The sequence below is a fragment of the Equus przewalskii genome, chromosome 12, assembly GCF_037783145.1.
Source record: "Equus przewalskii isolate Varuska chromosome 12, EquPr2, whole genome shotgun sequence".
Lineage (NCBI taxonomy): Eukaryota > Metazoa > Chordata > Mammalia > Perissodactyla > Equidae > Equus > Equus przewalskii.
Window position 1 is genome coordinate 34,461,643 of NC_091842.1, and position 26,247 is coordinate 34,487,889.

General features: G+C 42.3%; 1 protein-coding gene across 1 annotated transcript in view; it reads left to right on the forward strand.

The window, feature by feature from the left end:
- GRIN2A (glutamate ionotropic receptor NMDA type subunit 2A) overlaps positions 1 to 26,247 on the forward strand; it is a 361,604-nt gene that overhangs the window by 290,866 nt on the left and 44,491 nt on the right. Inside the window, exons 7-11 of the mRNA XM_008526526.2 lie at positions 1,727 to 1,895; positions 2,006 to 2,159; positions 7,004 to 7,129; positions 9,819 to 10,048; positions 17,763 to 17,923. Of these exons, the coding sequence (XP_008524748.1) occupies positions 1,727 to 1,895; positions 2,006 to 2,159; positions 7,004 to 7,129; positions 9,819 to 10,048; positions 17,763 to 17,923 (840 nt within the window). The remainder of the gene's footprint in view (positions 1 to 1,726; positions 1,896 to 2,005; positions 2,160 to 7,003; positions 7,130 to 9,818; positions 10,049 to 17,762; positions 17,924 to 26,247) is intronic.

The following is a 26,247-nucleotide window of genomic DNA, read 5'->3' on the forward strand; positions in this document are numbered from 1 at the left end:
CCTCAGATAAGGAAAGCATTAAGAACAAGATGTCATTTTGCAACCCACTTCCATTATTCAAAGTTATATTGTCAAGTCTATCCATATTCGTGGGTATAGTAGATATACACCAATGGTGTTTGATGTGTGTGTGTATCCAATTATATATGCAGTATATACTCACCGTAGATCATTTTGGGGGGAAAAAAGCTAAAAAAATGGAAAAGAGAAAAAAACCATTTCTCACCATTCAAAAACAGCTATGCTTCATATTTCATTGTTCTTCCATCCAGATATTTCATGAGTTCACCTGTTATTATATAGTCATGTATCTCATAATGATGTTTCAGTCGATGACGGACTGCATAGATGATGGTGGTCCCATAAGATTAGTACCATAGAGCCCAGGAATGTAGTAGGCTGTACCATCTAGGTGTGTGTAACTACACTCTATGATGTTTGCACAATGACGATATCGCCTAACGATGCATTTCTCAGAAGGCATCCCCCTTGGTAAGTGATGCGAGACCGTAGCTATGATCATTCTGTATGTATCACTGCGTAACCTACTTTTTTCATCTGATGTGGTAACTTCAGTATTTTCCCATTATGATGCTGGATATCCATAAACGTCACTTTAGTGCTTAGGTAACATTCCAACGTGTAGATGTGCCAGCAATGGAATGTTCACACAGAGCACTTATCTCATGACATGCATGACTCAGTGACAGAGAGTTGAGCTAACAGAATGCTCCAGTCCAGGTGGAATCGAGTGTGTTGCCCAGGGAGGTCTTGATCTTCCTGGAGGAGTTGTCTAAGTACTTGTCGCTCCAATTGGGAGGACCCTTGCTTCCTTACCTTTTAAAGACATTCCCGATTTTTGTGGGCATCCTTTGAGGATGACTTGGTCGGTTGAATAATGCAAGGTGACTGGCACAACCAAGCTAACGTTAGTAGATTAGGATAGCTTTTAAGAGGTGTACACTCTGTATTTTAATAGGGCTTTTTCCTGATCAAGGACATTGCTATTTAATAGTGTCGCCTTTTGTACTTCCCTGCCTGTAGGGCGGGAGGGAAAAGATTATGAATGAGCTCTCATTTGACAGATGACTCGATCAAGAGACATTAAGTCCAAGGACTCAGGTGCAGAATAGACCCTGGTCCCCTGATTCTTACCTGAGGAGTTTTCCTCAGCAAGGAAGGTGCCTTTCCTAAGTAAGGTGCTCTTACTTCTTCCCTTTGGTTGCAAATTTTTATCTGCAATGATAGGATAAAGAAAAACTCTTCCTTCCCCTGAGAATTTCACATCTTCCTCTCTTCCATTTTCCAATAAGTTTTTATAATTCAATTTAGATCAGATGACTAAACTCTGGTCTAAAGACGTTGTATGTGTTACAAACTTTTAAAAATAAGAGGTAGTAACTTTCATCTGTGTAATAAGGCTGTGAATACTACCTCAGTAAGAGAAATGTCATGGAAATTAACCCAACAATTAATAGAAAGCATTTAGCACAGTGCGTAGCTAATAGTAATTACTCAATAAATGTTAGCTATTGTCATGAATACCATTGTAACTAGGAACACTTCCTATTTTCACTGTCATAAACTCACTGCATGAACTTGGAAAAGCCACTTCCTCATTTTGAGCATCAATTTCCCATATGAAAAATAGTAGAAGAGGGTAGCCAATGATTGTGAACAAATTCTCCAGTACTAATATTCTATGGTCTTGGGATTTTCTCTACAGCAATTCAACCAATGAGGGAATGAATGTTAAAAAATGCTGCAAGGGGTTCTGCATCGATATCCTCAAGAAGCTTTCCAGAACTGTGAAGTTTACTTATGACCTTTACCTGGTGACTAATGGGAAGCATGGCAAAAAGGTTAACAACGTGTGGAATGGAATGATCGGTGAAGTAAGTTATCTTTTCATCCCCGGGGCTCTCCTTCAGACTTAGGACCTGAGGTCCTCAGGGAAGATGGGAAGGATAAATAATGGTACTGCTCACTTTTTGCCTCGCACCAGGTGGTCTATCAGCGGGCAGTCATGGCCGTAGGCTCACTCACTATCAATGAGGAACGTTCTGAAGTGGTGGACTTCTCCGTGCCCTTTGTGGAGACAGGAATCAGTGTCATGGTTTCGAGAAGCAATGGCACCGTCTCACCTTCTGCTTTTCTAGGTATGCGACCATCATTATCACTCTTGCTCTCCTACGAGGAATTATAGGTATTTTGTCTTGTTTGCTCAAAAGATGGAACTAGATAGGACCTTGTTCAGTTCCATTTTAACCACATCAGCATATTCCAGAGCACGTTGCATTTGAGTTATTCCAATTCACTTTTTTCCCCAGTTAATGTCTTTCATTTATCTTTAACTAGGAAAGATCTGCTGAAAATACAATGACATATTCAGATAGTGGCCTTGATTGTGTAGAATGTAGATTGCTAGATATATTTCTTGGAGCCTTGGAACCATTTAAAAAATAAACCTGTCTGTCCACAGTTAATCTAAATCAGCCCATAAACCTTTATTTAGCATCCACATACTCATCTTCCATCGTTCACTGGAGTGAAAGTCATTTATTTACTGCATGGAGAGTGAAAATAATGACGACTGCACGATGATTTATACTGTACTCTGATAAACAAAACAGAAATAGTCTGAAGAGGATACACTGATTCAAAATTAATGGAATCATATTTCATTTGACTCTGTTTTAAGCTGAATGATTTGTAAAGGAGGAAAGTCTTTTTAACTATTTCATAAATTTATGTCTTTACATAAAAGGTTTTTTTTGAAAGCAAGATAAATCTATATTTTCTATCATCTGGTTTCCTTTAGCACTATAAGTATATATGCATTAGGCAGCCTGGCTAGAGTAGTTGAAATCGTGAAACATACCCAACGGTTATTTATTCTTTCTTTAAAGGAAAGTGTTGTGTTCAGTATTTGGTTATCATCAGTGGTTTTTGATAGTGAAGATCATGGAATTCAGATTAACTTCCCCTCCGTACCCCCATATCAGTGGGTTTGTCTCAAATTTGGGATGGTTAAGATAAACATTGATCTCTAGCAGAAAACCACATGAGAGAGAGAAAACAGTTAACTAAAGCCAACTAAATTTCATACATTTTTCCAGAGATAAAAAAAACTTTTGTCTATTAAGGAATTAGAACTGCAGACTAGACCCAATCTGTGGGCAGCAACTCCAGCCCATGCTCTTATTCTTCCACTGTCTTCATTGACGGGTACTGTCAGCATCCAGTGACACTTTTTATGTTTCATTCTCTTGAGTGAAATGTTGACTAACAGGATTTTGGATACTGCCTCACTCACAGAGACATATGGATTTACTATTTTCATTTTTGATAATCCATTTAAGCTGTTGAAATCCTTACCACTCACTGGCTTTGATTTTGCACTCGCTTCAATTTTCATAACCTTTGTTGGAGTAATGTGAACCTTGACAAACATACACTTCATTATCTTCCTTTTGTGCCTGTGTCTGGTATGGATAATGATGCCTGTATCTTACTAAGGGAGCCTCACTCTGCCACGAAAAATGCAACTGACTGATATTGACAACACGTGCAGAATCTTAATAACTGTTGGGTAGACTCTCACTCATTAGTCACTCCTAATCATCTTTTCCCCACTTCTTATCAGACACTTTGGGGAACTTTGGCCCTGGAGATTAAGAGAGGATTGGAGGAAGTGAGTCCATGGAAAAAATGGAAAAGAGATCTGTTTCTTTTCTCAAGTTGTCCACATATCTCCTTAGTGAGCTAGAGAGAACTTTTTTCCAGTTCAATCAGAGAGAAAATAATATCAATTGTCTTATAAAAATGGGTCGCTGATATTCAATCTGGCCTCAACCCAGTTTTCCTAGATTCTTATCTTATCTGCATTAGTAGAACATTTCCATAGAAAGTCGTGTTTTTGCTAAATTTAGGCAAACCTCCTTTTCCCCCTACTTTTCCGACTGTCTTAAAAATAAAATTAAATTGTAGCTAGAGAAAACTATTTTCAAAGCTGTTTTAACACAGTAGACTTAAAATTTTTCCTAGTCACTAAATTACATCCCTATTCGATTGACTATGGACCCCCTTATTTACCATCATTATCTGCAGGTTTTGAAAGTCATAATGAACCGTGCTAAGCTACATTTTCCCATTCACTGGCTCAGTCATCTGGAAGAGCCAAAACATTCGAAATCTGATTGCATTGCTCTTCGTTATTTCCTATTCTCTCTCTGCAAACTCCATTAACTCACTTCAGAAACCCTTGCAGGTAATGCCTCTGAGCTTTTGTGTAAAAATGTAACCAGCGACTCTTCAAGGACAGAGAGGACATCTCTTGCAATATTTCCATTCACTTAATTCTAACGACTTTCCAGGCAGGTTCGATTCTTTGATCCAAAGAAACGCTGACCTGGAGTCTCCTAGATCGAAGTTCCTTCATGGACAAATGTTGAATGTGTTTTAAGCCAGTAGAGGATGTAATCCAGAGCAATCTAAAAATATTTCTGGGTCACTCCTTAGACATTATACATAGTGCTTCACTATTGCTCTAATGCTTTTCTTCGTTGTGGGGTGTGTGTGTTTGTGTGTGTGTATGTGTAGTGTCTGAGAATAGCAATCCTTCAGAGCACTAGTAGTACCTAAATTCTTAAAACCGGAATACTGCAGCAGAATCCCTTTGTCTCTGTGCCATGCTCACAAGTCAAGGGAGAGATGTCACTTCCAAGTGAGAAAACATCTGGGATCAGCTTCTTGATCAGCTCCCACCTAATTTTCTGACCAGTTAGTGACTAGGATGCATCAACTGCCAAATGAAGTCCGCTGTAGGTTTGCAGATTCTGACATGTGAATAGAAGAATTCAGTGAAGATTTCCCCTAATATTTTTTGTAATGTCATCACAACCTGCAGAGAAAAGGAAGTTATCAGATTAACAAGTGCGTGCATGTTTTAAACCAGGATGACTTTGTCAGGACCCTGGACAACACACCATGCCCACCACCAATTCTGGCTTTAACCATGGAATCAAACAGCTATTCCATTTAATTCGTTGTGTGTATACAGTGTGCAACACACATCATCAACTGTGTATATTACCTGTATATGCTCATTTACTCATCACAATGATCCTCCTCCAGTAAGACACGCTACGACATTGTATGTCCAACTTGGAGGATTACTTTAGCATCTCTATTCTTGAATATTAAGCAATTTTTAATCTCCTAATTATTCATTTACTTCTCCTTTTTGGATACACCTCGTTACCAAATTGCTATGATTTCAGGGACATCCTATTGTTAATTACTCAAGCTAAATTTAACTAAGATAAATTTCAGTCGTAGTTTCCTTGATTTCTTCGAGCTCATCTTGTGTTGAGTTGTGTTGTTACCTGTTGCTTTTGGACATAGTTGCACTATCAAAACTGCAACGCAAAGCATTCCTTCCAGTTTTAAAATTGTCCACTCTAGTTAAAGCTTCAGATGTGTGAATTTCTGGTTATATATTAAGCTCATTAAATTGGAATTTGTGATGACCTCTAGCTGTGTTAGGTAGTCACAGAGTTTAATAACAAGGTGGCCTGCTGTCAGTCTAGTTCTTTATGATTATTACTAGCTTCGTCAGGAAAGCAATTTAAAAATAATAAAATGTCTACAATTCAAGAGGTATTATTGGGCTTCTTATATTTTACCCTCAGAAAATGTTTGCTTATGATGGAAAGGATTATAAGTTCGTTGGTGTCCAAGGGCGGTTTCTTCCCAATGGTGCATTCAGATGGCGATACAGTCATTTTTTAAAAATTTAATCTCTGTTGATTTTCTAGCAAATCTTTGTCATACATGGATAAAATGGCTCCTTTTGGCTCATTTTCATATCCTCAATCAGACTGAATAAAAATATTAATTTATTTTACATAATATCTCTTACCTTTCTAGAGTGTTCTAAGATTTAGAACCTTGTGACTTGGCCAGCCCTTCTGAGACATCCACATGAAAATGAACTGATGAAAACTACTTTTAGGGGAAATAATTATCTATTACTTCATTGCTTCTGCTCTGAAGTGATGCTTTTTCACTGAATTATCTTGTGAATGTAATATCCTCAAATGACTTTTCAATTGCATTTAAGCCCGTTACCAACATCAACAAGATTTTAAAATTGTAGAGCTCTCATCTGTCTGCAGCAGAAGGTGAAATGGAGAATGTGGTAGTAGTGGTGGCAGCCTATGACCTCCCCATGTTCCCATCAATCCCGTGATTTTATGATCCTTTTCTAACAGGTTATCATTCTCCCTTTACTCCTGGAATTCCCTGGACATCACCCCTCCCGGATGTAAAAATAAAAATGAAAATAAAAATAAAACTCATGCTGATTTACAGGAGCCTTGTAATTGGCTTTTTGAGTCTAGACTTGTTTCTCCCTAGCTTTGGTCCCCTGGATGACTCTATGATTATTTAGTCATGCACCACATAACAAGATCTCAGTCAGTGACAGACGGCATATATGATGGTGGCCCCATAAGATTAGTACCATAGAGTCTAGGTGTGTAGTAGGCTATACCATCTGGGTTTGTGTAAATACACTCTATGATGTTTGCACAATAATTAAATCACCTAACAATGCATTTCTCAGAATGTGTCCCCAGGATTAAGTGACATATGACTTATAGGACCCTGTGGCCTCTTTGTTTGCATTCTAACTTTCTCCCTTGGTCTTACCATTCTTTTGTTTTTATTATCCTTGACCTGATTTATAAAGTGTCATATGCTCTTCTCTATTTTTATCCTATTATGTGCAGTCTTTTAAAATACCTCAAATATTTTGTAGAATAAAGAAAGATTTAAACATGTGAATAAACAATGATTAGCTTCTTTCAAACGGTCAGATTCACACTAGCGAAAGTTTCTCGGTCAGCCCACAAATGGCGCTCTGGGCTTCCTGCTGGCCCCGGTGGTGAGGAAGAGTTAACTGACCCTGTTTCTATTCCCCTGGCCTGTTTATCTGCAGAACCGTTCAGCGCCTCCGTCTGGGTCATGATGTTTGTGATGCTGCTCATTGTCTCCGCCATAGCTGTTTTCGTCTTTGAATACTTCAGTCCTGTTGGATACAACAGAAACTTAGCCAAAGGGAAAGGTAGGACGCCTTCAAAGCGTGACTCAAAGCTGATGCTATTTAATTGACTTTCAGTGAGTATTTCAGATTTAGAACACAGTATCCTATATTGCCTTCCTATCCCATCATATGAATGGTGTTACGTCATGGATATTCCTTATAATTCCATACAAGGATGGGATATTCACTTCAACTGAAAAAAGGTTAAAACAAAATGAAACGTTTTAATCTTGTTACAGTGTGGAGCCAATAGCTGTTAGGTGAAAACTCCCCGTCTTCAATCTGTGGAGAAAGCAGATTTGAAGGTTTTTTGGTAATTAACTTAAAAATCTGTGTCAAAAGACATGTTAAAATTGTAGTGAGCCTCACCTTCAATCTGTGCAAAGAAAACGGCTTTATAGTTTAAATGGCTTAAGAATATTCTCCAAACTACTGAATCATTGCATTTGTTTCACCATAAATATAATTACAAAACGGTATTTTTCCCTAAAGAGTTGCATTTTCCTCTTGACAGTGCCTGACCCTAGTGCTTGACAAAGTGGCGATCAGTAGATAGAGAACTGAACTGGGAGGCATTCATTGGCTATAACTCATTAAGAGGCTCCCACACAAGCCAGTATTCGTATCGTACACATAAACACATTACACCATTTTGAGTGAATTCTCCTCAATGCACAACACTTCTAAGTGGATGGTATCAGAAGGGTGCCAGGACCAAGTCTCTTCCCTGAACAATGACTCAAGATGGTGGAAGATGGCAGATCTTCAAGGTGCTGTCATTCAAAAACAAGGCCCTCTAATTTGCCACATGTTGTTTTCACTTGTAGGATTCTGTCTTGGAAACAGTCCACAGGTCCTGGGAATCTATCAGGAACTTAGTTTTATTGAACTCTTCCCACTTCTTCTTAACCATTGGAGAGTGAATGGTTACTCAAAAACCATCTCCAATCAACCAAACCCTAGAAAAACGCCATAAATCATCATATTCTGTTTAAATGGGAGAATTGCCAGCCTTCATTAAAAGGGTAATGCAACTAACCAGCGAGGAGCTTTCCAACAGAGTGGAAGGATAAAAAGTTATCTGAAGGCCATCGAGTGCAAGAATTTCTCCCTTGGCTGAAGCTCACTCTAGAAGACTATTTGAAGGAAGGGATCTAGCTTGCCCACTCCCTACCCCTTCCATTCATTACCTGGAAGCTTCTTGTTTCCTGCTCATCTGCATGTGGAAACTCTCTGGAAAGGAGAGCTACTTGTTTCTTTGGGCAAAATGTTTTTCAATTCCATTTCACCGCACTTTGCGGGGAAAACTACGCAGCCCAGCAACAGTACTCGGGAATCAGGGATTCCCGAAAGTCTTGGACAGATCCCTTGCAACTACCTGTTTCTGCTTCCCAAGTAGCCGCCACTGCTGATCAGTATGCATCCTTAACAAATTAAGCAGTTCATGAAGTTAACTGGGTTCACTAGAATTATTTTTTCCTGAGTTCTCAGCCTCTTGGGAATAAGCCCAGAAGATCATAAAACTAGGCAAAGAGAAACAGGAGATCTTGAGACGGGGACGAATAGAATTCATTGCCTTCTCTTTAGTGTGTTGTCTGTGGACGTTATAAGGATTGCTACAGCCTGAGTTCAGCCTCCAGTGTGTGGAAAGCTCGCGTCTCCTCGGCTCCCTGCCCGGAACTTCATAAGTTCCATCCATCTGAATTCACTTCTGCCCCTTTATTTATTGCCCACTCTGCTTGCATCGCCAACTGAAGTCGGAGTAGATCATTTTTTCATATCTTCATTTACTTAAATGACATAAAAATTAACCTTGTGTTAAAGGAAGATGTTTTTTCCCATGAAATGAGGGCATAAATTGATTTTTTTTTCCGCTGTGCAAAACAGACTCGAAAGCCCTAGCGTGTGCGTTTTACAGGCTGTGTAGTCCCCACGCCAATGCATTTTGCCAAATTGTTCTGGCTCTTTCGTTAAGCCTGTTGCAAGGAACATTGAAGAATCTTAAAAGGGACACATAGCTGTTGCAAGGACACACTGAGGGAGAAAAAGTGCCGGCCTGTCACAGTTCATTTCCCATGACCCCGCACCCGAGAGTCTTCCATCTGTGAAGTGTTGGAGGAATTAAGCTCTATTGTTCCGTTCCTTAAAGTCTCTCCATTTGCAGAGGGTTTAGTTTGGTTTAATTCCTATGTTGTGTACACTTCACATCTGAGTTGGAACAGGAGCGATTGCTAGGGACATTCAGATTAGAATAGCGAACGTCAGTCCCTCTGAATTGCGTGGTTCTTGTACGATGGTGCACACATCCGACGAATACCGGAGCAGCCCCCACACACACGTTGTTGTAAGGCTGTCTTTACACTTATTAAGGAGATTGATCTGAAATCAAATCCATATTTAAAACAGGTTGTAACACTACTTCTCATTCAAACCCACATTTTGCATCGCCATTTTCTCTTCCTTTTTATCTCTTTTTTATTTTCTTTTAAGAAACAAGGCAAACACCCAGCTAGATAGAAATGTGGGAAGAATACTAATTTTTAAAGAAAAAAGGACTGATTGTGGCTGTGGTTCTGGGGCAATGATGGGAGCCAACGATGATACAATTGCATCTTCTGCAACCTTCCGTGTTGCTGGGGGCCACTGCATAGTTATCAAACATGTGTGCCTTTTGAGACAGCACTGAGAATGTCCTTTCTGTCATTCGCAGCACCCCATGGGCCTTCTTTTACCATTGGAAAAGCTATATGGCTCCTTTGGGGCCTGGTGTTCAACAACTCCGTGCCTGTCCAGAATCCTAAAGGGACCACCAGCAAGATCATGGTGTCCGTGTGGGCCTTCTTTGCCGTCATATTCCTGGCCAGCTACACAGCCAATCTGGCTGCTTTCATGATCCAAGAGGAATTTGTGGACCAAGTGACGGGCCTCAGCGACAAAAAGGTAAGGTCACCTTGCTTTCCTCTCTGCCCGAGGGGTTGATCTCAAATGCTCTCCCCTCCAAAGGGAGCGATTCAGTCTGCCTTGATACAAACCCATCAACTCGAAAGCACAAAGCCAGAGGATTTTCTTCCCTCCTAACTTAAATTGGCATGTTTCTAAAAAGTTTAGGGACAGAATCGTCAACTTAGCTCTCCTAAGTCTAAAAGACTCCAGATGGAATTCGGAAGCATAGTTTCCCCAAGTGGTCATTTCTCATGTTTATGTGATCTTGCTGATGATGCTTACAGAGGCTCTGTGACTCAAGGGCGTCTTGGAGCTCAGGCTGGAGTGCATCCTTTCAAGGAGAGTGTAATGTTGGGGAAGATCCTCTAGCCTGGACGAGGAGAAACTTGGGGTGAAGTAGGGTGTTCTAGGCTGTAGGTACCTCCCAGTTCTCTGACGTCGAATGAGTCTCTTATCTACTCCATGCATTAAATTCTCCATCAATGGCATGAAAATAAACATCACCTCTAAGCCCCACCCAGAGACAAAACTGACAGCTCCTTTATACTATGTAGCAAGTCAGCCCCGGCACCAGCACTCCCAACTCACCTGAAATTTCTCCCAGGGACGCCAAAGGAGCAGAGAGGTTTTTCATTTCCGCTGGTTCCTTTTACTCAGACACCTCTCCAACCCTCCCTCATGGGGCTCTGCTTCCCACACCCGTGGGAGGGGAGCGATAACACCTGCTCTCTCATTCTCCACTGAAATGTAACGAGGGCTGCGGGGTGTGAGAGGCTATTCAGAAATGCACGCAGAGGAAGAAAAGAGGTAAGCCGGGTGCATCCTTCTATTGAAATTTTAGGTTCAGGAAACAAATCCCGACTTGCTAAGCTCAGCAGTGTGGGAATTGCAGCACGGCAACGATTTTCTGTCTCGTGTGCTTGGATAATTTGTCTCTCTTTATAAAATCTTGCTATCCTGTCTTGTTGACGTAAGTCTACATATTTCCTTTCTGCATCCATCAACAAACTGCTGAATAGAAAATCAGCCCGTGAAAAGCCTTAACAGCTTATCTGTGACATACGCTGTGGGTGAAAGAGGTACAGAGGGACCTGTCCTCAGAGAGATGATGAGCATGGGGTGATTTACCTTCACAAAAGCGCCATCACCCTTGGGAGTGGTTGGCCTCTCTCGGATGGCTTCCCACTGTAGCTTGAGTCAATGCCACTCTACTCACCATGACGCCAAAGCCTATGGCCCATGTTCCCTCCCTCTGGCTCAGTAAGGCCCTTCTCTGTTCCTTAAACACTCCAAGTTTATTTCTACTGCGGTGCCCTGTCCCCTGCCAGCAGCGTTCTTCCCCCATTATTCTCATGACTGGCTCCTCCTTGACTTTCAGGCCTTTGGGAAAATATGACCTCTTGGGAGAGGTCTTCCTGGCCACTGTGGTGAACTTGGCAGCCTGAGCAATTCTAGTAGGAAGAAATAAACAGCATGCAAGTAAATGTAAATGGAGAAGAAAATTCCAGGCGGAGATGAGTGTTATAAAGGAGATAAGACTGATGAGATTAAAATTGACTTAGGGGAAGGGGATGTCAGGGGAGTGCTTACGATAGAGTCATCATCTGGCACTCAGTAGGTGCTCCGTGCATTCTTGCTGACTGAGTGAGGGATGCAGGGTGTGTTGGATACTGTAGGCACCCCACCTGGCTCTCCTGGGATCCCCTCCCAGCTCTGTGCGCCCAGCCCAACCTTAGCTGACAAAGGCTCACACCAGGGATCTTCAGAGGATGATTACCTTGGGGCCCAGGAGCTGTAAATGCCTGGAAATTTAAGTTCCCTCAGTCCTTTCAGTTGTCTGTACCCAACGGCTGACAGTGTGAGAGTCCAGAAGCCCGGCGCTCAGTGGCTTCTATGCAGGGCAAGCTCAGAGGCGCAGTGTACTCTCCAGAGCTCCCTCAGGACCAGGCTAAGACTTTGCCTAAGATCACACCCTTGGTTGGCTTCCTCCCCTTCTCCAACTCCTTCCCCAACTTTCTTCCTGGTTTCTCTTGGAGTCTTCCCTTAATAAATCATGTACACCCAATTCCTTGGCTCAGGAGTGGCTTCTGGCTGACCCTGCCTGGGGTTTATGGCATCTGTGAGGCAGCACATAAAGCCGTGCACTTAAGAGTGGGGGAAAGTCTGGTTCCTGTTTCCCCTCTGCCCCTTACGAGCTGTGTGGTGCCGTTACAGTCACGTGGCTTCGCCATGCCTCCTCATCCCTCTCTGTCAATTTGGGAAACATAGTTGTAGTGAGGACGGAAGGACACTGCAAACGTGAATCTGCCTTGCAGCCTATAAAATCCTCTGCAGACACACAGCATGGCTATATGATTCCATCACATCACGGGAGCAAAAGTACAATCCCTAGAAGAAGTGACCAGAGGCACAGTGGAAGTGGTAGGGAGCCATGTCCTGGAGGAGGGGATTTTTCAAGAACATCTTTGGCAGCATACTTTGCTTTTTGTTGCTATTTTCAAAAGCAAGGGGAAAAAAAATCCCTTGCTACATAGCTTTGGGTCTGAATAACATGACTGCTTGTGGGAAAACTAATTAGAACCACTAATAATTAGACTGACCTTCTCTGCCTTGGAAACACCTAATAACAGATACCACATCCTTAGGAAACACAGCTCAGTTTCCATGCTCAGAGCGTTAGCAAGAACCACATAGCTCTTTTAATGAAATGTTTGATACAATTAGATAAACAGTGAAATTCTTGGAGTAAATAAGGTAAATGCTTCCAGAAGATTAATAGCAGATACACCAAGAAAGTCTGCAAAATAAAAATCTATATTAAATCAATTTAATATTATACACAAGTGGGGTTTTTTTCTTTCTATCTTTTTCTTGTTATGAAGACCTGTGTAACAACTCAGAATTATAATACTTTTAAGCCATTTGCAATATGAGTGCTTGCTGGAAAAAGGCACCTTTGGAGCCCATGATGCTCTCATAGAAGCTTAGGTTTAAGTTCTAAGTAGGTGAACTCCTGGGTAGATGCTCCCCTGGGAATTGTTAAAGGAAAGTTGGAAGGATGGTGGGGACTCTTTCCAAGATGGTGGGAATCACTCTGGTAGAGAAAGTCCATCTCTGGGAGGCAGAGCAGCGTCATGTTTGGGGTCAGACGGACCTGCACACACATGCTGACCTTGCCATATAATGATTGTGTGATATGTCAATATCCCTAAGGCTTAATTTCCTAATAAAGGGGGAGGGGTGTTAATACCATTCTGGCAAGGTTGATATGAGGATTAGAAATCATCCTCACACTGTGCCTGGCACACCGTAGATAATCCTACTCCTATTATAAGTGTGATGTCCTCCTTCAGCCCCCCTCCCTCTCTCCTTCCTCTCCACTCCCCCCTCCGTTCTCCCCATCTTTCCCTTCATCTCCTTCCTTCTCCTCGTTATCATCATCACTGCCTCATTTCAATCAGCCTTCACTTCTGGGCTCTGAGGAGTCATTGCACTGAGTTGGCCTTTTGTGGCAGCAATGGGGGGAAGTTGGGGAACTTCCCTTGGTAGGTGAGCCCAGGGATGTGTTCTCGTGGAGTTGTGCTGTCTCTGGGCACTGTGATTAGACTGCTGGGTGGTCCTGGACCACCAGACTTATTGATCGAATGCAGGCCTCTGAGCCTCTCCTCCCTTTTAAGGTCCACTCGTGTTTGACACCGACATCAAAAAGCATGTGGAACTCACCAGCAAGAGAAGACCATACTAGAAGTAGGGGCTGCAGTAGCCATTGTCCGTTATTTACAGCCACAGAAGACAGATAGATTTTTTAAATAAATGTGTAGTTTGGGGTTCATAAGAGGAACAAGGAAATGTCCTGGTTAATTGCTACATTTTTTTCTAAAAAAATTTATTTCCTAGACTTGCATCTCTACTTCCTCCGTCATAAAATGCTTTCCATGTCTGCTTCACTTGGATGACTCTGAGACCTGTCCACTTAGGGAAGGGAAAAAAAAAATTAGAATGTAATCTTATAATCCTCCAAATTGGAGAGATGCCAGCTCTATTATTTGGCTCAAGTCGCTCTGGGTAACAGGAGGTGATGAGGTGATGTATATCAAGCCTTAGGGGGTGTCAGGTATTCTTTCAAGCATTCTGTGATTAGTTGCAAAGGCAATCCCCAATTTACAGGTAGTGAAATTGAGGCTCAGAGAGCTAAAGCAGCTGCCCCAAACCACTGAGTTCCGGAGTGGCTGGTGAGAAGCTGAACCTCGAAGCCCAAGGCCAGGGGAAGCCAGTTAACATGAACAGTGAGGGCTACTTTGAGAGAGGGGAGCCGTGAGGAGTTCCTCTGACCTGTGATTCCCTTGCTCTGAGGGCTTGCTGGCGGTGGAAACCTCTGCAGCGCCCTTTCTCTTGCTAAAGCCCACATTTACGTCTTTCTGCTTGCACACGAAACTCTCTGGGACAAAGTTGCACTAGAAATCACTCCTGTAAGAAGCACGGAGTGTGTGCTTGATGCTCGGCCCTGGAATTCCAGAGATGAGCCATCCTGGCCCCGTTTTTCGCGCTGTAGATTGTGATTCTTTTGTGAGCCATGAAATTAATTTAAGGATTGTGACCATTAAAAAAATGGAACATAATGGATGACATCAGAATATATCACCTGTAGAAAGGGGTGCTGGGAAGTGCTGTGCATGCACACATGTGCGTGTGTGTGTGTGTGTGTGCACGTATGTCTCTACAGGGCTGGGATGGAAGATGTATGGTGAGCCACGCTTTAAGAAGTTTGACAGCTTTTAGTGTAGCGGGAAGGGTTCCCGGATCTGGGTGCTGGGGTCACTTTTGTGTAAGTGAGGTACCATCCAGGGCAGAGAAGTGTGGAAATTCATCATGGAGGCTGAATATCTGTAACACTGTGCAAACCAGAGGCAGGAGAGAACTGGAATCAAAAGGAGCCATGTAGCTCCTCGGCGACCAGATGGGAGGGAAGTGTCAGGCATTTAGTCAAATAGGCTGTCTGTGGAGATTGGGAGCGGCTGCTACAACTGGATTTACGGACGGCCCTGGTACCTCTGTCCCCCAGAACAGGCAGCTGCTGACTCCTCCTCTTTGGGTGACGAGCTGAGGCTCTGCTCGCCAGTGTGAGTGCAAAGAGCATTTTGCTGTCCACGCACACACACCAACACACACACTCACATCACAACTAAGGCGCCCAGCGGGAGGATCTCGTTTGGACAATGTGTGGCCGCTTCCCCCAAATCTGGTTGCAGCTGCTTATTAGGCAGCAGCATGCCTAATTTAGGGGAAACGATTTTCAACTGGAAATTTTAATTAACGGTGAAGTGAAGTGTGAGTCTGGAAAGAAGAATAATGTTTCGAGTTGGTCTGACATTTGGGTAAACTTGGATGCTTTCTCCAGCGGTTCTCAATTCCGGGGAAGACATGCTGGCCTGGAAGTCTGAGAGACCTCTGGATTCTAGCCCTGGCTCTGCCGTGGATTTGCCGGGTGTCCTTCCCCTCTCTGGATCTCAAGGTCCTCACCTCTAAAAGAGGAGGGGTCACTAGCAAGAGTCTCTGAGGAACAATGGAGTTCAGACCTTAGCCTGTGGTCAGGAATATCTAGGTTTGAATTCCGGGTCACTACTTTTTTTTTTTTTTTTTTTTTGGTGAGGAGGATTGGCCCTGAGCTAACATCTGTGCCAATCTTCCTCTATTTTATATGTGAAATGCCACTACAGCATGACTTGATGAGCAGTGCGTAGATCCGTGCCCGGGATCCAAAGCTGTGAACTCTGGGCTGCCAAAGTGGAGCACTTGACCTTAATCACTATGTCACTGGGCTGGCCCCTCGGGCCACTACTTTTAAGTAGTGTAATCTTAAATAGGTCGCATAACCTCTCTGAGCCTCAGTTTCCTCATCTGTAAAATGGAGCCCCTAAGATTAGCTACCTGGCCGGGTTGTTGTGAGGATTAAATGAGCCAGAGTTTGTAAAGTTCTTGCCACAGTGCTGGCCCCAAGCAAGTCCTCAAAAAGTGTTAGACATTACTATCATTACTTTCTAGTTCCAGAATTCCCTATTTCACAGAAAAATGGGGCCCAATTTCCTTTTTCTGCCCATGATGATAGTAAAAATGAAACATAGTAATAGTTTGATTTTTGAGTGCTTACTCTGTTCCAGGCACTATTCTAATGACTTGACAAACATTTTAATTTGAGATCTTCCCATCGACCCTGCAAGGGAAGTAGTGACATGTTTCCCACTGTGCAGATGGAAAGTAAATGGAGGCAGCGTGAAGTGAGGTGACTTAGCTAAGGTGTCATAGTTTGTAAGTGATAGAACCTGATTTTGTAACGTGTGAACCTGAGCTCTCATTCATAACCATCGCCCTGTGCTGCCTCTAGATTTTAATTGTGTTTCCGGGGCTCAGACTCGGTCCTCTTGACTCCTAATCTGGTTGGGTTGCCCCAGTTACTGAGGTTGTGAACAGACTCATCAGCCAATCAGAGAGGGCTAGTGAAGGTGGACAATGAGCCTTTATGGAGGGTCAAGAGCCGTACCAGACATGGGCATCCCCATTAGGAAGCTATCGGTTAGTAGGGGCTTGAGCTCCACAAACATTCCTGGAGCCTGCCGCTATGCCTGGGATGTGTGAAGCCCCCAGTAAGTATCGCATGCATGCATGAGTGAGTGTGGAGAATGAGTGAATGGCAACATATAGTCATTGTAGGGGAGGAAAAATAATTTTCCCTCTACCATCTAGGTTCTTGGCTGAGACCCCTCTATGTTAAAAGACAGATTAACGGGAGAAAAACACACAGAAGTTTACTAACGTGTATACCTCCTGTACGCATGGGAGAGACCCAGGAAAACTGAGTAACTCTGAAATGGCCCCAGCCACCACCTTAAACACCATCTCCAGCTAAAGAAAAAGAAGATTTGGGGAGGTCAAGGGGAGGCCAGTTATGGGAGGTGACCGGGAAAAGCACAGTACATGAGGGTGTGGTTGTTAGTTCAGATTTCAGCCCTCGCCTTCTCCACTGACAGGAATTTCTAGAGTTTTAGTCATTTTCTTCTTCCAGGTACAGAGATGAAGAGTCCCTTAGAAATGGAGGCTTTCCTAAGAAATGTGAATTTCTCTTCCAAAAGGGTTAATTTCTACTCGGTTTTCAGAGCTTCTCCTGTGTCTGCTGTTTCTTAAAAATAACCAGCCTAAAATAATCCTTATGCCAAAGAGGCATATTTCGGGGTGGCAAATTCTGCCCCCCTTCATCATTTTCCAGGGGAGGTGACGGGGCCTGTAAAGGGAGGTCAAGGAAGAGATTGACTGGTGTGGATCACAGAAAACTTCATTATAAGGTGGATAGATGAACTGAACCAAATTAATACCTTAATTCCTGCTCCACTGGGGTTCTGAGCCCTGCCTGTGTGCCTACCACCAGCCTAGTCTCTATAATGGGGCCGAAAATCTCAATCCAACCAATATGTGTTGTGCACGCAGCCGGGCCCTGCTGGGCACTGGGGAAGATTGCAAAACAAGACAGACATGGTTTCTGACCTCCTGGAGCTCACGGACCAGTGGAAGATGTGATTAAGTAGAAAGCAAGCACAAAGATGGTTTTTTGCTGTCCTGTGCTAATGCGTGCGCCCGTTTAACTCCTGACACAAGGCAGAACCACGGCTGACTTCTCCTCCTCCTCTTTCTCCTCCTTTCTCTGTCTCTCTCTCTCCAGTTTCAGCGACCTCACGACTATTCCCCGCCGTTTCGATTTGGCACGGTGCCCAACGGCAGTACCGAGAGGAACATTCGGAACAACTATCCCTACATGCATCAGTATATGACCAAATTTAACCAGAAGGGAGTAGAAGACGCCTTGGTCAGCTTGAAAACCGGGTAAGGATGGCGGTTTCTTTTTCTCGGCAGGACTGGTTATGCCAGCACATAAACCTTGCAGAAAATGACTGCCTGCCTTGGCGCTTATCTCCCCCCGCCCCTTGCCGCGCTGCAGGCAAGAGAGACCCCAGTTGAGGGCTGCTTTTGTTAATCTGATGAGCATCGGGCTTCCTTCTGAGTTGTGTTAAGGAAAAGCAAATCCAGGACTCTTTGAAATGCAAACAGAAGGGTTTCTTAAACTGATAAGGAAGTTGGTCCAACGCCATAGGATATTTTAGCCAAATAGAAAGATGTAAGGAGATTGAGAGCTTATTTAAAGTGGTGAAAACAAAATGGTCTAGATTTTTATCTGACTTTAGGTGGGAGTTTTGGGTTGTAACTTTATGGGAAGATTAATAGTATAACCGATGAAGGAGAAAAGAAACGTGGAAAGAAAAGCAATGAGGACTCCATCTCTGTACAGGTGCAGCTAACATTCTTGTCCACCTGTTGGCACTGCGGAGTGTGGCCTGCGCGAAATCCCAGAAGCTGTAAAGAAAAGAGCACAGAGGGTAGGGGTGTAGGTTGTGGAGCTAGGGGTCTTCTCCTCGCCCTGCCGCTATTTGTTAAATGACCCTGGGCGGTTATTTAATCGTTTGCGGCCTCATATGTAAAACGGGAAGAGTAATAGGACCTAATTCATAGATTTTTGGGGAGGATTTAGAGCAAATTTCCTGGGAAGCATGTGGGACAAGGCCTGGCACACAGACAGGACTGAATTGCTAGTGTCGTTACTTGATGTAAAGGTTAAATTCTACGCTGTGGTTTCTTCAGAGTCAGGGAGGTCTGAAATGCATTGTTGAAAGGGTCCCGTTGCAAATGACTCTGTTTTCAAGGAAGGAGGTGTTTAATGAGGGAAGTTTGGCTTATCCAGAAAATTAACTTCCATGGAGCATCTCAGTGGTCGGGACTTCCTGACATGTGAAACGTGACTGCAGGGCATCCTCCCTGCGCCGCCGTCCCGGCCTCTTCCTCGTGGCTGCTCTGCCGGCTCATTGCCAAGGCCTTGCTGGTCCTTCGCGTTTGATGGGGAAGAGGAGGCCCCGTTGACACCATCAAGTCCAATCTCTGCGTGATTTCCAAGGACTCTGGCCGACAGCATCTTGTCCTCAGAGTCCCTTTGGAATCTCTTTGGTACCTCCGCAGGCGCTGGAACAGCATTTACTTACAAGTCAAAACCATTACTTATCAACTCATTCACACACTGCTCGTTCTGGCTTGGAATGGTTTTTTACAACTTTTTATTAAAGCATCACAAAAATGCAGAAAGTGTACAAATATTAAATATACTGCTCGATGACTTTGTATAAACTGGCCATCCAGATCAATTAACAAGATGTCACCAATCCCCAGAAACCACCCCACCCCCCACATGCTCTTCCAATCACTATCTTCCACCGACCATCCTCACTTGTGAAGCCATGGATTCTTTTGGCCTGTTATTCTAATACATAAATGAAGTCATACCGTACGTTTTCTTTTATTGTTTGCCTTCTTTTGGCTCAAGATATTGTTTGCGAGATTGTCGCATGCCATTCCAGTTCTTTCGTTCCCATTGCTGTATAGAATTTCATCGTGTGGAGGTACCACTCTCTTCTAATCTTGATGAACATCTGGGTAGTATCCCTTTTGGGGCGATGATGAGTGATGCTTCTAAGGGCATTCTCACATGTCTTGTTGCACAAATGAGTACATTTCTCTTGGTGTATACCTAAGACTGGAATGGCTAAGCTATACAATGGATGTTCCATTTTAGTGGATACCAGCAAATTTTGATGACTTTCCAGCTCAGCCAGATTTTTGATGACTTTCCAGCTTAATCATGGTTATGGGTTTTTGTTTGTTTGTTTCCACTGTGGTCTTTTCAACAACAGATACCGTTGCTTTGGACAGACCATGAGCGCAAATGTGGATGACAATGGTTAGAAACGATGGCTGAAGGCTGGCTGTCCCCCTCTTCATCCATCAGTCACCCAGAGCACAAAATGGGTTGTTTCTTTCTCTTTCGATTTTTTTTTAATGCAAACAGAAAGGAATAGAGAAATGAAAACCTTCCCTGGCCATAAATTGTACAAATTGTTTTCTGGAAGCCATAAAATAATCATAACATTCATCTTAGCAAACTTGGGCAGATGGTGAGTTTACGCTGCACTCAACCTCCCATGTGGGGATGCTTCACAATGGTACATTAAACTCAGAAACTAGACCTAAAGGGGTGTGAGTCTTTTTTTTTAAAGAAATAATTCCACATACCCTTAGTGGTGAGGGCATGGCAGTGATCATTCCTGGAGATTCCATTTCAGTGCGGTTAATGTTGGGGGAAACTGCTTCTGTGTTTAACAGCTCCCCAGTTAATTATTTAAATTCATTAAATTTTGATTAGATAGTACATTTACATGATTCAAAAATCAAAAAGTATTATATAAAAAGATAAACAGTGCAAAGCCTTCCTTCCACACTGTTCTTCATCTGCCTTGTACCCCCATAGTAACCACATTTACTAGTTTCCTGTGTATCCTTCCAGATCTTTCTCTGTCAATGCATGAACAGGTACAAAGTTATTTTGTACAGATTCATAGTCATCCCTTGTGTGAATGTACCAGACGGTGTTGAGTCGGTCCCCTATTGATGGATATTTAGATTGCTTTCAGTCTTTTCCTGTTGCAAATACTGCAGTGAACATCCTTATGCACGTGTGTCACATGCAATGTAGAATGAATTGATTGAAATACTGAGTCAAAGACTACAGATAATTGTGATTTTGACAGACATTGACAAATTTCCTTCCAAAGGAAATTCACTTTTACCCCCTCAATGTATGAGAATGCCTCTCTCCCCAAAGTCTGTGCCAACAACAGTGTGTCATCCATCTTCTCAGATTTTAAGATAAAAGATAAAACACATGCTGGGTATATTTTAATTTGCACTTTACTTATCATCAGTAAATTTTTACCATATTTTCATTTGAAATTAAAAGCCATCTGCAATTTCTTGTTTGAAAACTTTCTTTTCTTTTTTCTGCTGGTTTGCTGGTCTTTTTCTTAATGATGTATTAGAGAAATGAGCCCTTTATTTCTGGTGTGGTTACAAACAGTCTTCCCAGTTTTTTTGTTTGTCTTTTGAGCTTAAGGATGATATTTTTTCCATGTGGATTTTTATTTTTTGTAGTCAAATTTAACGATCTTTTTTTTTTGGCTTCTAGATTTTGAGTCATAATTCAAAAGTCCTTCTCCACTCTGAGGTTACAAAATAATTTTCTCTTGTTTTCTTCTATTTTGGTTGCATTTTTAATATTTGGAATTTTTCTTGGTGCACAGTGTGCCATGTGATTCCAACTCCTCAGATGATTACGAGAAACAAAATTTGAGAACCATCACCATAGAACTGCGCCAAGATGTGATAAACTCTGTGTTGACCACCTCTGCTCATCCTCCCACTGTGAGGCTTCTGTCTTTCAAGTGTCTACTTCACCACACTTAGTCTTTTTCTTCCCTCTTACATCTTGTTTCTTTGTCAACTTTTCATTATGAAATATGTTATTTTAAAATATGAAATGTATTAAAAATTAATTTTACAAGTGTAAATTTCATGAGGGCATTCTCACATTGTTTAAGCAATAATAATAATAAAATGAACTCCTATGTACACACCACCCGGCTTTAAAAAATAGTCATTCTCCTCCTTCATCAGGTATAGCATCTCTAGAAGTTTCCTTCCCTTAGGAAGGTAAAGGGAAGTGCCCCATCTACTCCTGAATCGTTAAACCTCAGGACATTCCCTGTATGACCTCCAATACCCTAAAATCCAGCCAGCCTTGCCTTAGACCCAGAGCAGCTGCTGGGTCCTACCCCTCCCGCACAAGTCTCAGTGACATCGGCTGCTTAGTGAAGACGTGTACACACCAGGGGCAGTGAAATGGGGAGGTTTCCTCAGGGGTCGTAATTTTCTGAGAGAGCCTGGAACACAAGAGGGGTTTTGGATTCTGGTTGAATGAGAGTCCCAACTTGGTTTGAGTCCGGGCTCCATCATTAGCTAGCTGTGGCCTTGGACAAGTCATGTCGCCTCTCTGAGCCACAGTGTCCCCATCCATTCTTTGAGCTCTGAAACAGTTCTGAGATTCTTTTATTTGTACTGAACACTCGAACACTTATTTAGAACTTTCCAAAATACAAAATCCAGACGAGCCACATATATAAACAGCTGTCAGTTTTGCAGAAAGGATTTAGAATAACTCTCCAAAGCTGGGTGTCTCCAGGCCTGGCCAATGGACCAGCCATGCCTGAATCACATGGGTGCTCATTAAAATGCAAGTATCTGGGCCCCATGCAGGACCTTCTCTCTAGTGATGGAGCATGTAAATCTGCATTTAACAAGCACCCTTCTGTTCCAGGTGATTTTGATACATGCTAAAATTTGAGAACTGCTGTTCTAAAGGAGTTTGATAAGCACATTTTATGGAGACAGCATATAAAGAGTAGACCAACCAAATGCTTATCTTTGGTATCCATAGTTGCTTTAAGAAGAGCTAGGCAGAGAGAAACTTGAAAGTAAGTTAAGTTTCATTGTTTATTGAAATCTATAATAAATGGAGACAAAGCATTCCAGGAATTATCAAGTAAATCGATGAGAAAATAAGATTTGACGTGCAAACATTGACGGAGATAGGATTTTTCAGGAATAGATCTGTCGTGACATGTGGGGCTCTCCTGAACCAATGGTGGATGAGCACTTTGTGACTTCAGGTTTCTAGATCGTTGTTTCTCAAATTGTAGCCTGAGTCGAATAAAAACGTGGATTCCTAAGCTTCGCCAAGCCCACAGAATCAGAAATTCTGGGGGCAAGGGCCTGGAAATCGGCACGCTTTAAGATGCTCTTCAGATGATTCGGAGGCACACTAATCAAATTTTGAGAACATCTGCTCTAGAGGAGGATACTGAAGCTGAAATGCATGGAGACGGATTTAGCCTTACTAATGCTCAGTCATCAGAAGCCGATGTTCTCCAAGCAGTTTTGGCAAGTGGAAAACTGCAAGCATAGCATTTATGCCAGATTTAAATTCCACGATCAACATCCCTAGGACTCCAAAGAGCCTAATATTTCAAGACACAGTGGGATGCTTTGTGTTTTTTTTTAATTTTAACTGATTTTAATGTGGAATTATGTGTATAAAAATTTATGAAAAAGTCCCAATTTCCTTTAGAAACACCAATCTTTAGCCATCAGGCCACTCCACTTCCCGATCTGATTTCATTTCCAACCCAGCGATGTCAGGACACAGACAAACGTCTTTTGGCTTCCTTTACGTTGAGTAGATGGAGAGGAGAATTGGAAGGCAGGATTGACTTTTGACCAATAAGCATTTTTCTGCATGGCTCAAATTGTCCTCAATGATGTGTCTGTGAAAATAAAGGAGGGAGTGGTCATATCGACCTGCAGGTGTCAGAACTGTCTTCATAGAAAAGGTGATCATTGAACCCCTATTCCAGCACATGGGCTCTCAGAGCCTGTGGGCTCAGGAATCTACATTTGTATTAGCACTTCTGGGTAGTCCATGGGCTTTGAGAGGTTAATTAGTTGAATACTGAGAGATGGCGTTCTGTCTGGCGTGGACAGAGCAAGGCAGAGGAAGGACATTTCAGGAGGAGGACAAGAATGAGCGGAGGTGTGGTGGAAGGTTTGGGCGTGTTAAGTTGGAGAACATCATCATATTCCCATATCATCCTTGCATTTATTGAGACCTAGCAATTTGTGAGATACAGCCTTGAGCATAATCTCATTCAGTCCTCACAACACTCCTGTGAGCTGGGTACCATTATTCTCCTCTTTAAGAGACAAAGAACCTGAGGCTCAATGAGGTTAACTAATTACACAACAGGCTATTTAACTGACTACATTGTAAAATTATTAAGTGTAGGAGTTAGACTTGACTCCTCACTTGGCAATGCCAGCTAGACAGTTGACTATGCGACGTTAGAGCTGAGGGGAGAATTAGAGACTGAAGTTATATATTATATATAGACGTATATGCATATTTAATATGGTGTATAATAGACATATATTCTATAATATATACTTATTAAGTGACAATCTGAGAGTTGATAAGATCACAGCATCCTCATTTCCATCCTTAAAAGAAACTGGTCCAGGGATGTTGAAATCGCCAAGGCGAAGGATAACCAGGAAGGATAAGGATCCTCGTTGATGTTTAGTTGCTGTGCAGAGCAAGATCTTCCAAGGATGCCATTTGTGGAGGTTTTATTAGCTGTATTTTATCAGACAAGCAGAATCAAACTCAGAGGGTTCCTTTCCAGCTGCTGAGTTTGAAAGCAGGAGTGGACACCCGGGTCCAGTGAGCTGGTCTCCTAAATGGAATAGCGTCACAGCCACAGAAAATCAGATCGACAATGACCTGGTTTCTGAGCTCCACCCCCACACTGCAAATAAAGCTCAAATATAATTGCTGCCACATCATAGAGTTAGGAATTTTTCCTTAATAAAACTCAGGAAAGCACAGATGTCTTATTTTTTGTACTTGAAATTATTTCTGTTTAACTCTATTAAAATAACATGAAAGGATTTTTAAGACCACTCATAAGGTGTTAAAAATAGAAAAAATGGAGGGGGGAAATTGGATAAAGTGGGTTCTCAATTCTGTAAACTCAGAGATGGAAAGAGAAGGCAAGAGAGAAAGGAAGAAAGGAGACTACAATGAAATATATCAAAATGTTATCAGAAATATGGCTAGGCAACTAGGATTATGGTCTTCTTTATATCCTTTTATATTTAACAAATTTTCTGCAATAAAAGTATTACGTATAATAATCAGAAAAAAGTTTCTTCTGAACATAATGCTTCATTTCTTCCTGCATTTCTGGCATTTTTTCACATGTTTATGCAATTTACACACGTTGAATTGGTGTATGTGCAAATCCGTGTTTTGCTTTTCTTGTTAAATCTGTACGCTTTTGTTGGGCAGTTTTCGCATTTAGTGACCAGGTGATTTTTCATTGAGCTAGAGGAATATTAGTTAATTTAACTTTTACTGCTCTGCATTTTCATCCTACTGCGACTGCCATTGGAGGCCCCTACTAGAAACAGTTATTTTGGAAAGCTTGCCCCGTATCCTTATTTTAGACCAATTTGTTGAGATGATCCTACATCATCTCCCAGACTTCTGTGCCGTGAACAGCATTGTTTTTCTTCTCTTTAAGGCATGCTTCTATCTTGCAAACAACTCCTTTCCTGAAACTACTCGTAGTTTTCTTTTTGCTTGGACTACTACACAATTCCGAGCTTAATTTATGATCCTCTGTTAGCGATTGCCGAGAGCTTATGACCCGAATAGCTCCTTCCTGACTTTGCATAAGGCCTTAGCTCCTATTCCACCTCTGAGTTCACTTAACTCAAATTGCTTTGTCCATATGTTTTCACCTTATTCTATTGCAATTTGAATAAACTACCTGAATTGTTTAGGGAAGGAAGCGAGGCATTTCTAACTAATGTATAACATTTATTGGCTTATGTGCCAGGTACTGTTCCGAATGTCTTGCCTGCATTATCTTATTTAAACCTCATAACAACCCTAGCAGACAGTGGCTATCGTGATTTCCTCTTACAATCGAGGAAATAGGCATAGAGAGATTAAATAGCTTGTCTGGGGGTCACACTTGCCCTGGATCGCATGCTTTGAGTCACAACCTAAAGTAAAAAATATGAACGTTCTCGTAACCTTGTACAGTTAGCTTGTTTCTAATTGCCCACTTTTATACAAAACCCAGAACCGATTTTGTTCGTACTTTAAAATATCTTTTTCCTTTGAAAGCCTTGCTACTGCTTTAAAAGGGAGCAATATTTCTCCTTCCCTTGAGATGGGGGAAAGAAATGAACTCACAGGGGAAAACAAATGAGAAAAAGGATGTATTCCTTATCCTAGACACATGCGGTGAAGAGATTCCTCCTGGGGAGACTGAAGAAGCAGGAGCTCGCTGGCAGGTTCCATCTCCTTAGGGATCATCTCTTCTTATTGACTGTAGAACTCACATGAGGACTTCAAATATGTGATCGCTTTGCATCCTGATTCAAGTCTGCCAAAGGATGTGTTCTCTTCATTTTACAGAAGAGGAAACTGAGGCTCAGGGAGCAGAGCAACTTGTCCAAAGGTTAAGTGAGTGGCAGAGCCGGGATACAGACTCAACCCAACATCCCTTTCTACCCATCGTGTGCTGGCTCTGCTTGTCCTGACAAGCAAATGGTCCTGGGAAGTGCTGCATCTCTTTGTTACGAGG